The 18526-nt window shown below is 37.4% G+C and overlaps 1 protein-coding gene across 1 annotated transcript; it reads right to left on the bottom strand.

The window, feature by feature from the left end:
• Positions 1–427: 427 nt before the first annotated feature.
• Positions 428–17662, bottom strand: LOC117718171 (cell surface glycoprotein CD200 receptor 2-like). The gene is made up of 4 exons (XM_034515709.2): positions 17552–17662; positions 10029–10346; positions 9668–9916; positions 428–546 (listed from the first exon to the last, which is right to left on the bottom strand). Exons 1-4 carry the CDS (start codon positions 17613–17615, stop codon positions 428–430), a joined length of 750 nt encoding a protein of 249 aa, XP_034371600.1. The 5' UTR covers positions 17616–17662.
• Between the last annotated feature and the right edge of the window lie 864 nt (positions 17663–18526).

Here is an 18526-nt window from a genome sequence, read left to right as displayed (position 1 = left end):
AGGGTTGTTCTCTTGTATTGTATCCTCAGACTAATGGACTTCCAGAAATATGAATATTCATGTTCTAGAAATACACAAAAACAAAAAACAAATTACACATGTAACAATTAAGCCAAAATGAACAGAAGTCAATAAAGTTTTAAACAAACACTTGTAATGTTTCAGCAACTTCAGTTCTGCTGTAGAATCCTCAACTATGGGACCAGGATAATTCCCTCCTAGATCAGAACTGTAGCAAGGCAGAATCTCTCACTAGAAATGTAAACACCTATGCCTGGGCACTGTTGTTTACAAAGGCTTGCTGCAGAAGAAGGACTGAAGGAGCACCCACAGCAGAGGCACAAAACATAATTTCCGAGTCCACTGTGAACTCAAACTTATAACAAATGTTTCTTTTTAATGAGTCTTAATACATTAGTTTTCAGTCCTACCTAGTGTAATGTCTCTTCTGGAAGAAAGTAAATCCTACGATGAGAAGAATAATCCCCAAAAGGGCCATTTTCACATACAGAATGGTAAGCAAGGAAGCTGCAGTGCTGATGGTACCTTCAAATACAGGCAAACGTAAAATGTCAGGTCAGTTCAATAATACCTCTAAGCAAGAAACTAAAGGCTAGCAACTTTAAAACACTTTTAAAATAGTCTGAAACTTTTAGAAGAATATTAAATTCAGAAAACCTTATGAAGTATATAATTCAGATATGTCTCATACCATTATTTCATAATCAAGTTTAGAAATCAAATATAGCTTTTTGTTCTTGATAGGCATTAGCCTATTTTAAAATAAAGAAATTGCTTCTGCCCATCACTTGGTCCTTTTGGCTGGGGCACATACCTTGCTGGTCTGTTCCCAGGAACACACCATATCCAGATCCATTCTAGAGGAACCACTGCACTCAGAGCAGTGGACACCATATCCTGAGCCATCCTAGAGGAACCACTGAACTCAGAACAGCAGGATTTCATTATTGCAGAGGCATCCTGAGTCACAGAAGTTCTTCCACCAAGGAGCTAAGGATCACAGAGACATCTGGACTCTAAGGAAATCTAACACAAGCAAGATAACTGGAAAGACAGGCTCCAGTCAGAGACAGTAAGTGAAGGTAGCACTAGAGTTAACCAGATGGCAAAAGGCAAGCCCATGAACATAATCAAGAGAAACCAATGAAACCTGACATAATCAGAATGGGGTCCTACCAGCATAGTAAGTCCTGGATACGCCACACACCAGAAAAGCAAGATTCAGATTTAAAATCACTTCTCATGATGATGATAGAGGACTTTAAGAAGGACAAAAACAACTCTGTTAAAGAAATACAAGAGAACACAGGTAAACAGGTAGAAGCCCTTTAAAAGGAAATACAAAAATCCCTTAAAGAACTGCAAGAAAATCCAACCAAACTGGTGAGGGAATTAAACAAAACCATCTAGGATCTAAAAATGAAAGCAGAAGCAATACAGAAAGCTCAAAGGGAGACTACCCTGGAGATTGAAAATCTAGAAAAGAAATCAGGAGTCATAGACGCAAGCATCACCAATAGAATGCAAGAGATAAAAGAGAGATACTATGGAAAACATTGACACAACTGTCAAAGAAAATGTAAAATGCAAAAAGCTCTTCACCCCAAAAATCCAGGAAATCCAGGACACAACGAGAAAACCAAACCTAAGGATAATAGGTATAAATTAGAGTGAAGATTCCCAACTTAAAGGGCCAGTAAACATCTTCAACAAAATTGTAGAGGAAAACTTCCTTAACCTAAAGAAAGAAATGTCCATGAACATACAAGAAGCCTACAAAACCCCAAACAGACTAGACCAAAAAAGAAATCCCTGCCATCACATAATAATCAAAACATCAAATGCACAAAACAAAGAAAAAATACTAAAAGCAGTAAGGGAAAAAGGTAAAGTAACATATAAAGGCAGACCTATAAGAATTACACCAGACTTCTCACCAGAGACTGTAAAAGCCTAAAGATCCTGAACAGATATCATGCAGACCCTAAGAGATCACAAATGCCAGCCCAGACTACTATACCCAGCAAATCTCTCAATTACCATAGATGGAGAAACAAATATATTCCATGACAAAATCAAATTTACACAATATCTTCCCAAAATCCAGCACTACAAAGAATAATTGATGGAAAACTCCAACACAAGGAGGGAAACTACAACCTAGAAAAAGCATGAAAGTAATCTTCCAACAACCCTAAAAGAAGAAAGCTACACAAACATAATTCCACCTTTAATAACAAAAATAACATGAAGCAGCAATCATTTTTCCTTAATATCTCTTAATATCAATGGACTCAACTCTCCAATAAAAAGACGTAAACTAACAGACTGGATACATAAACAGGACCCAGAATTTTGCTGCATACAAAAAACGCACCTCAGTGAAAAAGACAGACACTACCTTAGAGTAAAAGGATGGAATAAAATTTTCCAAGCAAATGGTCCCAAGAAGCAAGCTGGAGTACCATTCTAAAATCAAGTAAAATCAACTTTTAACCAAAAGTAATCAAAAATGATAAAGAAGGACACTTCATACTTATCAAAAAAAATGTACCAAGATGAACTCTCAATTCTAAACATCTATGTTCCAAATGCAAGGGCACCCATGCATTAAAAAAAAACTTTATTAACAATCAAAACACACATTGCACCTCACACAATAATAGTGGAGGATATCAACACCCCACTCACAGCAATGGACAGATCATGGAAACAGAAACTAAGCAGGGACACAATGAAATTAACAGAAGTTATGAACCAAATGGATTTAACAGATATCTATAGAACATTTCATCCTAAAACAAAAGAATATACCTTTTTCTCAGCACCTCATGGTACCTTCTCCATAACACATTATATAATGGTCACAAAACACGCCTCAACAGGTACAAAAAGATTGAAATAACCCTTTGCATCCAATCAGATCACCACGAACTAAGGCTGGTCTTCAATAATGACAAAAACAATGGAAAACCCACATACACATAGAAACTGAACAATGCTCTACTCAATGATGACTTCGTCAAGAAATAAAGAAAGAAATTAAAGACGTTTTAGATTTTAATGAAAATGAGGATACATTATACCAAAATTTTGTGACTCCATAAAAGCAGTGCTAAGAGAAAAACTCATAGCTCTAGGTGCTTACAAAAAGGAACTGGAGAGAGCATACACTAACAACTTGACAGCTCACCTGAAAGCTCTAGAATAAAAGGAGGCAAAAACACCCAAGAGGAATGGATAGCAGATAATAGTCAAACTCAGGGCTGAAATCAACCAAGTAGAAACAAAAAGAACTATACAAAGAATCAATAAGACCAGGAGCTGGTTCTTTGAGAAAATCAACAAGATAGATAAGCCCTTAGCCAGATAAACCAGAGGGCACAGAGACAGTATACAAATTAATAAAATTAGAACTGAAAAGGGAGACAAAACAACAGAAACTGAGGAAATTCAAAAAATCATCAGATCCTACTACAAAGCCTATACTCAACAAAACTAGAAAATCTGGATGAAATGAATAACTTTCTACACAGATACCAGGTACCAAAGTTAAACAGTAGAAGATGAACCATCTAAACAGTCCCATAACCCCTAAATAAACAGGAGCAGTCATTAAAAGTCTCCCCACCAAAAAAGCTCAGGACCAGATGGTTTTAGTGCAGAATTCTATCAGACCTTCAAGAAAGACCTAATACCAATTCTCTTCAAACTACTCCACAAAATAGAAACAGAAAGAACACTACCCAATTCATTTCATGAAGCCAGAATCACGCTCATACCTAAACCACATAAAGACAGAACAAAGAAAGAGAGCATGAGACCAATCTCCCTTATGAATATCGATACAAAAATACTCAATAAAACTCTGGTAAACCTAATCCAATAACACATCAAAACAGTCATCCATCATGATCTAGTAGGCTTTATCCCAGGAATGCAGGAATGCTTCAATATTCGGAAATTCATTAACATAAATCACTACATAAGCAAACTCAAAGAAAAAATATCACATGATCATCTCACTAGATGCTGAGAAAACATTTTACAGAATTCAACATCCCATCATGGTAAAAGTCTTGGAAAGATTGGGAATTCAAGGACCATACCTAAATATAGTAAAAGCAATATACAAGCCAGGGGCCAACATCAAACTAAATAGAGAGAAACTTGAAGCATTCCCACTAAAATCAGGTACTAGATAGGCTGCCCACTCTCTCCCTACCTACTCAATATAGTACAGGAAGTCCTAGCCAGAGCAATTAGACAACAAAAGGAAGTCAAAGGAATACAAATAAGAAAGGAAGAAGTCGAGTTCGAGGCCAGTCTGGTCTACCGAGTGAGTTCCAGGACAGCCAAGGCTATACAGAGAAACCCTGTCTCGAAAAACCAAAAGAAAGAAAGAAAGAAAGAAAGAAAGAAAGAAAGAAAGAAAGAAAGAAAGAAAGAAAGAAAGAAAGAAAGAAAGAAAGAAAGAAAGAAAGAGAAAAGAAAAAAAGGAAGAAGTCAAAATATCACTATTTGCAGATGATATGATAGTATACTTAAGTGACCCTAAAACTTCCACCAGAGAACTCCTAAACCTGATAAACAACTTCAGCAAAGTGGCTGGATATAAAATCAACTTAAACAAATCAGTAGCCTTCCTCTACTCAATGGATAAAGAGAAATGACATGCTTCACAATAGTTGCAAATAATATAAAATACCTCGGTGTGAATCTAAACAAGCAAGTGAAAGATCTGTATGACAAGAACTTCAAGTCTCTGAAGAAAGAGATCAAAGAAGATCTCAGAACATGGAAAGATCTCCCATGCTCATGGATTAGCAGAATTAATATAGTAAAAATAGCCATCTTGACAAAAGCAATCTACAGATTTGATGCACTCTCTATCAAAATTCTAAATCAATTCTTCATAGAGATAGAAAGAGCAATTTGCAATTTTTTTTTTGGAATAACAAAAAAACCAGGATATTGAAAACTATTCTCAACAATAAAAGAACTTCTGGAGGAATCACCATCCCTGACCTCAAGCTGTACTACAGAGCAATAGTGATAAAAAAAAAAAAAAAAATGCATAGTATTGGTACAGAGATAGGCAGGAAGATCAATGGAATAGAATTGAAGATCCAGAAATGAACCCACACACCTATGATCACTTGTTCTTTGACAAAGGAACTAAAACTGTCCAGTGGAAACAGGACAGCATTTTCAACAAATGGTGCTGGTTCAACTGGAGGACAACATGTAGAAGAATGCAAATTAATCCATTCCTATCCCCTTGTACAAAGCTCAAGTCCACATGGATAAAGGAACTTCACATGAAACCAGATACACAGAACTAGTAGAAGAGAAGGTGGGGAAGACCCTAGAATATCTAGGTACAGGGGGAAAGTTCCTGAACAGAACACCAATGGCTCATGCTCTAAGATCAAGAATTGACAAATGAGACCTCATAAAATTGCAAAGCTTCTGTAAGGCAAAGGACACTGTCAATAGTACAAAACAGCAACCAACAATTTTCCCAACAATTGGGAAAAGATCATTACCAATCCTACATTCGATAGAGGGCTAATATCCAATATATACAAAGAACTCAAGAAATTAGACTCCTAACACTATTAAAAATGGGGTACAAAGCTAAACAAAGAATTCTCAACTGAGGAAACTCGAATGGCCAAGAAGCACCTAAAAAAAATGTCCAATATCCTTAGTCATCAGAAAAATGCAAATCAAAACAACCCTGAGATACCACCTTACACCAGTCACAATGGCCAAGACCAAAAACTCAGGTGATCGCAGATGTTGGCGAGGATGTGGAGAAATAGGAACAGTCCTCCATTGTTGGTGGGGTTGCAAACTGGTACAACCACTCTGGAAATCAGTCTGGTGGTTCCTCAGAAAATTGAACATAGCACTACCTGTGGACCCAGCTATACCACTCCTGGGCATATACCCAGAAGATGCTTCAACATATAACAAGGACATATGCTCTACTATGTTCATAGCAGCCTTATTTATAATAGCCAGAAGCTACAAAGAACCCAGATGTCCTTCAACAGAGGAATGGATACAAAAAATGTGGTACATTTACATAATGGAATATTACTCAGCTATTTAAAACAATGAATTTGAGAAATATTTAGGCAAATGGATGGAACTAGAAAATATCATCCTGACTGATGTAACCCAATCACAAAAGAACACACATGGTAGGTACTCACTGATAGTTGGATATTAGCACAAAAGCTCAAAATATCCAAGATACAACTCACAAACCACATGAAGATCATGAACAAGGAAGACCAAAGTGTGGGTGCTTTGGCCCTTCTTAGAAGGGGTAACAAAATACTCATGGGAGCAATATGGAGACAAAGCGTGGGACAGAAACTGAAGGAGGGGCCACCCAGAGACTGTTCCACTGGAGTATCCATCCCTTGTGCATTCACCAAAGGTAGACGCTGATGTGGATGTCAGGAAGTACATGCTGACAGGAGCTTGATATAGCTGTCTCCTTAGAGGTCTCCCAGAGCCTGATATATACAGAGGTGGAAGCTCACAGCTAATCATTGAGCTGATCATAGGGTTCCCAATGAAGGAGTAAGAGAGAAGGTTAAAGGAGCTGAAAGGGTTTTCGGCCCCATGAGGAAAGCAACAATACTATCCAACCAGAGCTCACAGGGTCTAAACCACCATCCTGGGAGCAAATAGGGAGGGACCTATGGCTCCAGCTGTATATGTAGGGGAGAATGACAGTGTCAGGCATAGGTGGGTAAGGAAATTCTTGGTCCAGTGAAGGCTAGATGCCCCAATGTAAAAGAAAACATGCATGGGGAGGTGAGAGTGGGAGGTTGGGTGGAGGATTATCCTCATAGAAGCAAAAGGAAGGGGATGAGATAGAGGATTCCTGAGTGGGGGAAAAGGGGATTACATCTGAAACATATATATATATATATATATATATATATATATATATATATATATATATATATATATATGAAATTCACACGAAATATTGTTAATACATAGAATTAAATAGACAAAACATGCAAATTTTATTTTATTTTCAGGAAAATATAATTACATTATCCATTCTGTCTTCTTCCTTCCTCCACCCTCCCCCAGGTCCCACCACCTACCAATGCTCCCTCACAAATTCCTGGCTTCATCCTTCTAAAGTGTTACTGTTGCCTATTTATACATGATATGAAAATACCAATTACGGGGCCATCCCTGAGGAAAGACTGCTTCTCCCACTCTTAGCACACTTAGTTAACTGTAGTTCTTTATCTAAATGTGAGGCCTAGTAAGATTTCCCCTTCCATGTTTGCATGTCTATTGTTCAGGTCTTGTTTGGGCAGCTATACTATTGAGGTTTCATGGCTGAAGCTTCCGTGACATTTCTAGGAGACACAATCTTCCCACAGATTTCCTGCTTCTCTAGCTTTTATTGTATTTGTGTTTCCTATTCTAAAATATTCCCTGAGCATTAAAGGTAGGAACTGTGTTGTGCATGTATCCATGGAGCTAAACAGCCTATGATCTGTGTTCTGTGCATTTTGAACATTTGTGGTGTTCTGTGATGTTTTCTATTGCAAATAGGAGCTTTTTTGGTAAGAGTTAAGAGCCGTGCTTATTGGTGAGTATACAGTAGAACTTAGATAGGCATTGTGGTGGATTAGAGGAGGGCTGTGACGGATTCCTCTCTGACATCAATTCCGTCACTAACACTTTGAGTCACTAGCTGGGTCTCCAGTACCAGCTATGATTTTCATCCTCTCGAGTGAGCCTTAGACACAATTAGACAGCTGTTGGTGTCTGCCACAATTTGATTGCCACTATCACATTTTAGGGACCAACCTTGCTGGTCATTGCTATGGTTTGTAAGCTTCACAGCTAGTTAGGTGGTACTACCTGTTGCTTCACACTTTAGTCACCTTCCACAGTCTCTTTGGTGACTAGGAAAGTTAACTCATTTGGGAAGATGTTTTCAGGTGAAATCAGCTAAGATCCTCTAAATCCTCTGTCTGAATGATGCATCTTTTATACAAAAAAAAATTATGTCTTTTGAAAGAAATAATTTCCTTTTCATTTAAAAAAAGTAAGAATTTCACACAAAGTACTGTGATCATATTCACATCTAACTCCTCCGCTAACTCCTGCCTGATCCATGCCCCACTTTGTTACCTCACAAATTTTGTGTCTATTTTTTAATAGCCCAGTGGCTTCAGTATATATTGTCTATATATTCCTGGGTTGGAGCCTAACAGGAGCAATACTCTTAGAGACAACTGACTGACTCTCTGTCCTCAAGAAACTATTAACTGTCCATAGCTTCTCAGTTGGCAGAGCGGGACTAATGAGTCCCTTTCCACTCTGTGTTGGAATATTGACTGGCTTGGTCTTGTTTGGGTCCTCTACAAAAAACTCCATTGCTATGACTTTATAAATTTGGAGATCCTGTCATGTCCAAATGCTTTTTTCTCTGATTTTCACCTGATTGGTGACTTTTACAGTATTTCTGCTTTTTTTCTTCCTTGACAAATTGAGAGTTTCTGCTTTAACCACTTTTCTCTGAAAAAAGCAACTTTCTCTAAAGAGATATGAGAGTTGCACTAATATGGGGACAGCAAGGCAAATTCATAATAAAAACATACTTACAGGCTGTAAGACAACCAGGACTATTTATAGAGATAATATATTAAAAAACTAAAAATTAAAAGATGAAATTCATCTATGGTCTTTGTTTTCCATCTACTGAAAGATAGGTCCTAAAATAATTGCCAACAAAATAAAAATAACTTTAGTATGCCAAGAAAATGACTGGTGTCTAGAAACTCTTATAGAGTTTCATGGTTAGGGGCAATCACAAGAAAGACTAAATTGTAATTAGACAGTTAGGACTTGGAGCCCTTTACTACCACAGTCATAACCACTTAACCTCTTGTGTAGAAAGAATGGCTGGAGATTGAGTTAATCGCCAATGATCAAGGATTAACCCTCATGACTATGTAACAAAATCTTAATATAAATCCTAAATAGGACAGTTTGAGCAGCTTCTGTATGGGGATACATCTAGGACCTGGGAGCACAGCAATCACTGAGATGGCATGAAGCTCTATATTCCCTCCTCCATAAAGGATCCTATGGATCTCTCCAATATGACTATCTCTGTATTGAAGTCTTTATATTAAACCAGTATAGTAAACAAGGTGCCTTCTTCAGTTTTGTGAACCATTTTAGCAAATCACTGAACCTGTTAAGTGAATTATGAAAACATCCAGAATTTATAGATACTTGATAAGAAGTGCAGGCAATGACAAAAACTTGCTATTAGTGTCTAAAGTGTGTTTGTTGTCCTAGTTAACTCTGTCAACTTGACACAGCCTAGACTAACCCTAGAGGCCAACACACTATGGGCCGCACCAACCTCTCTCCAGGTGAGATAGGTTAGGGCGGGTCTGAGGACCTAGCAAACAGCTTCATGTTTTCTGCTTTGGTTGTTATCCTGATTTTACTCTTTTTTCCATAAACAGGTTTTAGCTACTTTATTTGTCACAAACAAAATAAAGTTAAAACATTTATCTTTCATGGAAGAATAAATTAAATATCAATTATTTCTCCTTTTTAAAAAAAAGATGCTCACCTTGATTCAGTTCTATGAACAGAGTCTGGTTACCAGTCAAATGAGAGACCCAGCAGGACACAGCAGACACATTGTTCTGCTCCCAGTGGCATGTGCTCCTGACAGTCACAGTGCCATTGCTGTGTGATTCATTCTCAGTGACACAATCCCCATCTGGAGTCCAAGAGATCTGTGCAGCAGGCTTGCCTGCAATTGCCTCACAAACTGCAGTTCTATTTTTCCCTGGAAAGTGGGTTACTTCAGGGGGCACTGTAGAGATGGAAAGGAAATAAAAACTCAGCCTTGTCACAAGCTACAAAAACATTTTTTCTGACTAAAATTGATGTCCTGAAATAGCACAATATGTGACATTGTCCCTTACCCAGCACTTGGAGGTCATAGCCTTTTAGGAAATTCCCTTGAGGTGTTGTTATTTCACATGAGTAATTCCCTTCATGCTGGAGGGCCACTGCACTGATCTGGAGGTCAGAACTGTGGTCAGGTGTGAAGGTCCAGTCGATGCTCTTGTTCCTACAGTTGGTTTCATCGGTCTCCCTTATTTCTACTATGTAGTACATTATGCAGGAAAGCTGGCCCTTGGGTCTTATTAACCATATTATTAATACTGCTTTTGTCAGTGGAATAGAAGGGCAGCAGAGAAGAGCATTTGTACCCATCTGTACAGACACTGTAGTGGTAACTGGATACAGAGAGAGAGACAGAGACGAAGACAGAGACAGAGACAGACAGAGAATGAGAAAAACAAACCTTGAAACCTTGTGAGTTAGGTCTATCCACAGTAACCTATATGAAATTACACTAGAACAATGCTTGACTAATGGAAGTATAAGAGCAATAGTAGATTTTTCTCACATTTCGTTGTTTCTGTACTTCAATCTATCAAAATTAAATACATTTTTCATCTTCTAAAGTAAAAGTTCAGGGGATGGAGAGATGGCTCAGCGGCTAAGAGCACTGCTTGTTCTTCCAGAGGTCCTGAGTTCAATTCCCAGCAACCACATAGTGGCTCACAGCCATCTGTAATGGGATCTGGTGCCCTCTTCTGGTGTGTCTGAAGACAGCTACAGTGTATTCATCATATATATAAAATAAATAAAATGTTTAAAAATAAAAAAAATAAATAAATAAAGTAAAGGTTCAGGCATGTGGGCTACGCTCATCTTGCACCATAAATCATTACATTGCTTTTATACTTACTTAAAGAGTCCATGGTGGATACAATTTTGCTGAGTGGTAATTACTCAACAAAATTTACTGTCACGATCACTTGTGACAAAAGTCAGTAATGTCACCATTTTAATAGGAACAGACCTTGTTACAAGTAAGACTTGCTTATAATAAACATTACATTAACATCTCCACTGTCCTATATCAATGCCACTTGCCTTTTTAGGGTACTCAAGTCCTCATAAGTCACAGTTAAATAAAGGTCACCTAATCACATGAAGAAAGAAATTTTTCAACTCAGATCTAGGAGGGTGCTAATGCCACAGTCTTCCTGTCACTCACTCTAAGATGGCAAAGTTATAGAGTCAGGCATTCAGGTTCCCGCACACCATAACACTACATCACCAGACTCTGCTACTCATCCTAAATCTGTCCAGCAGCCAAGGCCTTAGTTACTGTTTCTGAATCTCCATTCCCACAAGATGAGTAAGAATATTACCTTTTGCCATAGGTGATGAACTGTTCTGTGTTATTTGATTCTTATCGGTACAACTTGACTCTAGAAAATATATAAATACAAGTGCTTAAATATTTAAATGATTGTAAGCAGGAATTCAAAGTTTTATCATCACTGATATGTCAACATCTTGAAAACTGCATCTATAAGATTTTAATCAGTTGTTTCCTATTCATGAGTAACTTTATTTTGCCAAATAATTTACAGTAGCCCTGCCTTTTTTCTTCCAGCCCCTGTTTAGGTCCAGTGTAGTCATACCACATAACCTGACTTGATTAAACTCCTTTCTCCAGATCTCATCCCCTAAGTAAAGCTTTTTGTACCAATAATGAATACTTCCCACAGATGAAGAAACAGAGTCATTGTCCAAAAACTTTAGAAACAGAATCACAAAGAGTTCATCCTTTCACTTCCTTCCAGCTGTTCTACCTTGTGACTGAACAGCAGAAATGAAGCAGAACAGGTAGGAGAAGGATAAGAGCTCTTTCCTCATTCTATATCTTCCTTGAGTTCTATAGAATTGTTCACAATTAGAATGGTCTAAAACCAGGATTGATTGCACAGAGGGGCAGATAAGAGAATCATGATGTTAGAGCAGCTGGCCATATCGTGAATTTGAGGCCAGCCTGGACTACATACACTGCTGTATAAGAAAAAAAAATGTCATATTCAGCTCCTGAATCATTGACCTATGATAGTTCCATGCTTTCTATGCAATAATTAAAGACACGGGAAAGAAAAAGTAGACTTTCTTGTTATCCTAAGATACCTACACTATTATGAAGTGCTAGTGTGTTTTTAATAGTAAAATTTGACTAATTATAAATGTGCATTTCAAACAAAAGCAAAGAGTGCCTATGCTAAATATCAGAGGAGACAAGGGAAGTACAGGTACTCTGCAATTAAGAGCACAAAAGGGTTAAACAGCAACAAAAATTCGTATTCAGCTGAAAAAAGGGTGGAATCAGAAGACATGCTATTAAGCAGAATAAGCCAGGTACAACAAGGTGAGTGACCCAAGGTATTGTGTGTGAAAGCAAAATGAATCCAAAACCTAAAACAAAAAGTGAAAGTGGTGGATTGGGAAGGGTGTGGGCAAGCAGAGGGCTGACAGTTGATGGAAGAATACATTTCTTCTTTCTTTCCTTTCTTCAGAATAGAGGGTACATTATAAACCACAAAGCTACAGCCACTTGATTTTCATTGAAAATAAATTCTTTCATAAAATATATTAGAATTATTATTCCCCTTCTCTAACTCCTCCTAGATCCTCCAAACCTACACAAATCCACACCCTTTCTTACTCTCAGTAGAACACAAACAGCAGACATCTAAAAAATAATGATTAAATGAGGTAAACTAAAAACAAACTGGATAAAAAGAGCAAAAAAAAAAAAAAAAAACCACAAGGAACTCATGTAGACACAGAGACTCAAATTGTCATGCACAGAAATCCCATAAAATGACCAAACCTGAAAGCATAATGTACAAATAAAAGACCTATAAGGGCAAAATGACCAGACAAAGCATTATGATACAAAATGCTTCCAAAACTACCATTGATTCTGTGTTGTGTTGACCATCTGTTGTGGGACATGGTTCCTGCCCTTAAGTGTAGTTACATACTCAGTGAGACTCTTTTCCTTTGTGAGCAGTTATCACATGGTGATAGCTTCTGGGTTAGGGTTGATCCTCTGTCCAGCTCCCCTCTCACCACTCTGACTCCATCTGGTTTAAACTCATGCCTAGAAGGCCTTATTTACCTTGGAATCTTCCATCCCCACTGGCTCTTGCTATTTTTCTGTCTGCTCTTTAGCAGACTTCCTGCAGCCTTGGAAGGAGAAACTTGATGAAGACATCCCATTTAGGAGTGTTACCTTTTCCCTATGATAGCATGCAGAGTACCTTCCAGTACCATGAACAATAGCCAGTAGAGTTGTAGGTTCTAGATAGGCAGCAGCCCGATTTCTCCATGTTCCATGAGTTACATAGGTTTTTTCTTTAGCAATAGAGCCAGAATCATTTTTGTGGAGATTAATCAACAGCATTGCCAATATAGCCACTTGATTTTCAACAAAGATGCTAAAATATATGCATGGGAGGAACATAACCTTGAAAACAAACCATACTGTGAAAACTGGATGTCCCTATGTAGATGAATGAAAACAGACTCCTATCTCTCATTCATATAGCAATATATGAATGACCAAGTGGACCAAAGACATTAATATGAGACCTAAACCTCCTGGTGCTGCTAGAGGTAAAAGTAAAAGAAACATTCAAGCTATAGCAGTAAACAAAATTTTGGTAACTTAGGAAATATGTGTTCAAGATACATCAATAGTCAAATGTGGTAGGCACTCAGGAAATAAGGCCAACAATTGGCAAGAGATTTCACTTAAGTCAAGAAGTTTCTGTACAACAAGGGAAACAACTGAGTTAAAAGATAGCCTAAAGAATGGGAGAGAAATCTTTACTAACTATGTATCTGATAGCAGACAAATACACAGAATATACAAAGGATTCAATAAAGTAACAAAAAAATCAAATATCCCAATTAGCAAATAAGTTAATGAAATGAGTAGACAGTTCTCAAAAATGAATACAAATGAACAATAAGCACACAAAAATGTTCAGTATTACTAGCCATCAGAGAAATGCAAATTTAAAACATAGTGAGAATGAATGTCAGCTAAAAAACATCCACTCAGATATAACGTTACTCAGAAAACAATTAGAGGCTGAAGGTACAAGAGGTAGAAAGAAATAATGTAATAATATTTTAATTAAATAAAAATTTTAATGAAACAAAAAGAAAAGTAAAACAATTACAATACATATAAATAATTATATAGAAATGGATGCCCTCACATACTGCTGAGCAGAATGTAAATTAGCCTGTCCTCTCCCCATGCAAAGGGCAAGAGACATCTTCTATGTAGTGTTGTTCTTGTATCAGTCGGGGCAGAGTTGATGGCAGTCCTTTGTTCATCCTAGGTTGATGCCTGGCTTGGTGACTAATGTTGTCTTATGCCTAGCACTCATAAAAATCATATCAAAACAAATCTAAGCATCACAGCACAGGAGGATAATGACAGACAGAGTAGTGTGGACCAAAATGCCACCTACAGCCCTGCCTTCCATCACACAGCACAAGCAGAGCATGGACACCCACCTGCTTGCTGCCATGCCAGGCAGCATAGATGGAGACTGTCACGCAGGGCCCTGCCAGCCTTTAGTGGGAGCCATCACATTGTGCAAATATCACAATGTGGTGATCAGACAGGTGAGAAAGAGGAGAGGAGCAGCTTGAGCATCATGAAGAAGATGGAACTGAAAACTTGAGGGTTATACAATTAACTCAAAGGAATTCCCTTATACTAATGATAAAAGGGCCAAGAAAGAAATTAGGAAAACAGAACCCTTTACAATGACTGAAGAAGATATCAGAAGATTAAAAGATCTCCCATGCTCATGGATAGGTAGGCTTAACAAAGTGAAAATGGCCATCTTACCAAAAGCAATCTACAGATTCATTGCAATCTTTTTTTTATTTTTATTGGATATTTTATTTACATTTCAGATGCCATCCCCTTTCCTCTTCGTGCCCCCCCCAGGAAACCCCTATCCCATGCCCTCTTTTTCGTTTTGCTTTTCTACACTTTTTTAAAAATATTACTCAAAGGCTTTATAGGTTTGGTAATGCTCAATCAGAAGTGTAACCTAATACCCAGTCTAGATATATCAACTATCTTTGGCTGGTGAAGACGTGTGAACAACTGCCTCCATATCCCCCCTCTCTTTCTCTCTCTTTCTCTCTCTCATCACCTAGCTTCTTCTCTCCTTCTTCTCCTCTTCTCCTTACTCCTTCTCTTCCTCTTGGTACCCTTCCCACCTTAGCTCCTCCTACATATCACCCTTCCTGTTAAAATAAAACTTTTCTCTCAAAATACAATTAGAGCATAACTATACCAATTTGTGTCAGTAAGGTGCAAGATAGACCTAATACCCAGTCTATCATTTTGTTGACTAACCAGAACCTCTGTCATCTCTCCTAACTAAAACACTTAGTTCTGGACCTGGCTTTTTTCTTGGCTTTAGAATGAATGTCAGCTGAAACCATAATGAGACTAGTTTCTTTCAAAGTCTATAAAATTGTGTTGGAATTTTGATAAAGATTGCAATGAATCTGTAGATTGTTTTTGGTAAGATGGCCATTTTCACTTTGTTAATCCTACCTATTCATGAGCATGGGAGATTTTTTCATCTTCTGATATCTCCTTCAGTTTCCTTCTTCAGGGACTTGAAATTCTAATCATACAGGTCTTTGCTCTTTCAAGTTCTATACAAATCTCAACTGATTTGAGATCATTGCAATCTTTATCAAAATTCCAACACAATTTGTATAGAACTTGAAAGAGCAATCTCAACTTCATATGTCATTCTATTGATACTGTTCCCACAGGTCATTACTAGTAGTAATGTAAGATACCACATAACTACACCAAAAATTATTGAGACAAAATATTACCTGCATAGAACAGGGGAGAGTGAAAGGAAGGAGATGAGAGGAAAGAGGAAGGAAGAAACTAGAGTCTCATTAAAAACAGAAAAACAAAAATATTACTAGTAATTTCAAAAATTGTACAATGTTACTTTCCATGATTAAATATATACCTAGTAATGAACCTTCAAACTACATGAAGGAAAATTTACCTAAATTACAGAGACATGTGGATTGTTTCACAATCATTAATGGGGGTTTCAGTGCATCTTCCTCGGAGAATAGAGCAATCAAAACTTTAAAAAGCATTATATTATATTATATTATATTATATTAATGAATATAATTAATAACTTTATTATATTATTAATATTTATTAATTAATTATAATAATATAATTGTATATAATTAATAAATTAATTATATACTTAAATATGATTAATTATAATTAATAATTTGGTAATGACATGATATAATAAATATAATTAATATAATATAATTAACAACCAAATGATAATTATAATGACCAAAGAGGCATTTATGAAAACAGTTCCAAATAAATAATATGTTTTTTTTCAAGTATCCTACGTACATTTATCAAAATTTGTTATGTGCTGGGTCACAAAACAATTCTCTACATTTAAGAAGGTTAGGGAGCCAGTAAGATGGCTCAGAGGAAATGCAGCCAAGGTACATGTGGCAAAACCTGAGGACCTGATTTTGAACCCTAGGGGCCATGTGAAAAAGAGAATAATTCCTACAGTTGACTTCTGACTCCCACACAAATGCTGTGTCACAGGTGCATTCCCCTCCCCACATACAGACATACATTCACACACACTAAATACATGTATATATAGTTTCTAAAACAAAGGAGATGAAGGTTAAATTAATTTCATGCAAAGGTCTCTCATGCTTTCTTAATTGTTGAAAAAGGCTTGTTAATGGTGTACCTGAATTCAGACATACTTTATACATATTAAAGAAGAAGGAAACAGCTGGCATTTTTGTATTTGAAAAAAGTCAGTTTGCTTTTACATTGATTAGCCTGCTTGCAAACTGTGGTTCTGGAGAGACAGAGCTAAGGCAGAGAGCTCTAGCACTGTAGCTGGTGGGCTCGGCTGTCCTGTCCTCATAAGGGTTATTTCAGACTCTGCTTCCCCCTCCTATTAGTAACTTCCAACATTTTTACTTCAAATGCTTTAAGAAAAAGTCCATAATCTGTGGCACCAGTGCACAAACTGACCTGCATCCATACCAGGTCATCCCCCTTTCCGTTATAGTGGAGGAAGATGCCCCCCTCCTAGCTAAGCTCAGAGCCTCCACTTTATGCTGAATGCTTCCCTTCTCAGATCCCCCTCTGCCCTCCCCTTTTCTTTCTCAATACAAGTCAACTGTAAGGATGAAGCAAGAAATCTAGTAAAGCATTTATTTTTCAGGCAGTCACACATCTTGAAATGCATGACAATGACTAATAGAATAATCCTTTGGTATTTGTAGAAAATTCTTGTTGAAAACCTATTTATCAAGAATAATCAACTTAAAAGTAAATAGTAGAGTGCTAAATTGGTCCTATTAGCCTGCAACAAAGATGTATGCCTGTAATTCAAGAGGCTGAGGCAGGAGGATTATCATAGTCCAAAGTTAAACTCAAGGACAATTTCATTTTCTAAAATTCTTAAAATGTCAGACTTACCAGACATCAAAATATGGATAGAAATCAACAAGGTCAAAGCAGGAGTCCTCCCCAAAGCACGCATCTGGGATAAAATCTTGCTAAACACAAATCTTAACCTCCTGGGTGGACTCAGTGACTACAGCTTGGTAAACTTGTTTACAGAGTTCACCAATTTAAGAGTGACTTGTCTTCCTCATTTCTTTTATCTTTATCTTTATCTTCATCTCCAGTCTGCCGATAGTTGGATGACTAAGCTGGACAGGGGAAAATGGCAGTGATATTAGCTGAAAGATAAAGAAAGAAGCCAAAGCATGACTCATGTGTTCTCTTGCGGTATTAAAACATTAAGATACAATTTATGACAACCCCCCCCCCTTTTTTTTTTTTTTTTGGTTTTTTGAGGCAGAGTTTCTCTGTGTAGCCCCGGCTGTCCTAGAAGTCACTCTGTAGACCAGGCTGGCCTGGAACTCAGAAATCCACCTGCCTCTGCCACCCAAGTGCTGGGATTAAAGCTGTGTGCCACCACTGCCTCGCAACAATTTCCTTTTAAGGCAGTAGTTTTTAAAGGGTAAATCATATACTGGGAATGAGCAAACCTTCTGTGTACAGCTGATGAATCTGTACAGCTACATGAACCTGGACAAGCATTTCCAAAATTTCCAAACCACGGTAGTGGTTTTGTGACTCACAGCTCCCACATGCCTTTCCTTGGTATTGCTTCTCAAGAAGTGAACACAGCCCAACTCCTAAGGCACTTGCTCACATTGTTGGTTAATGAGCTTCACATAAATGAAATGCTTTACTGAGTTCATCCCTGTGCGCTGGCTTGGACTTACCAAAGAATATATGGTAACTTTCTCATCAGTTTCAATGTGAATTTGAATTGCTCTATGTGGTGACTAAAATATATGAAGCTTCTATGATATTTATGGATTTGCACATACCTTTTGGTGTCTATATGCACCCATTTTCTTGGCTACATGTCTACAAGTA

The sequence above is a fragment of the Arvicanthis niloticus genome, chromosome 12 (genome assembly GCF_011762505.2).
Source record: "Arvicanthis niloticus isolate mArvNil1 chromosome 12, mArvNil1.pat.X, whole genome shotgun sequence".
In the NCBI taxonomy this organism is placed as follows: Eukaryota; Metazoa; Chordata; class Mammalia; order Rodentia; family Muridae; genus Arvicanthis; species Arvicanthis niloticus.
The sequence above is the reverse complement of the archived record's forward strand: the minus strand, read 5'-3'. Positions and strand labels throughout refer to the sequence as shown.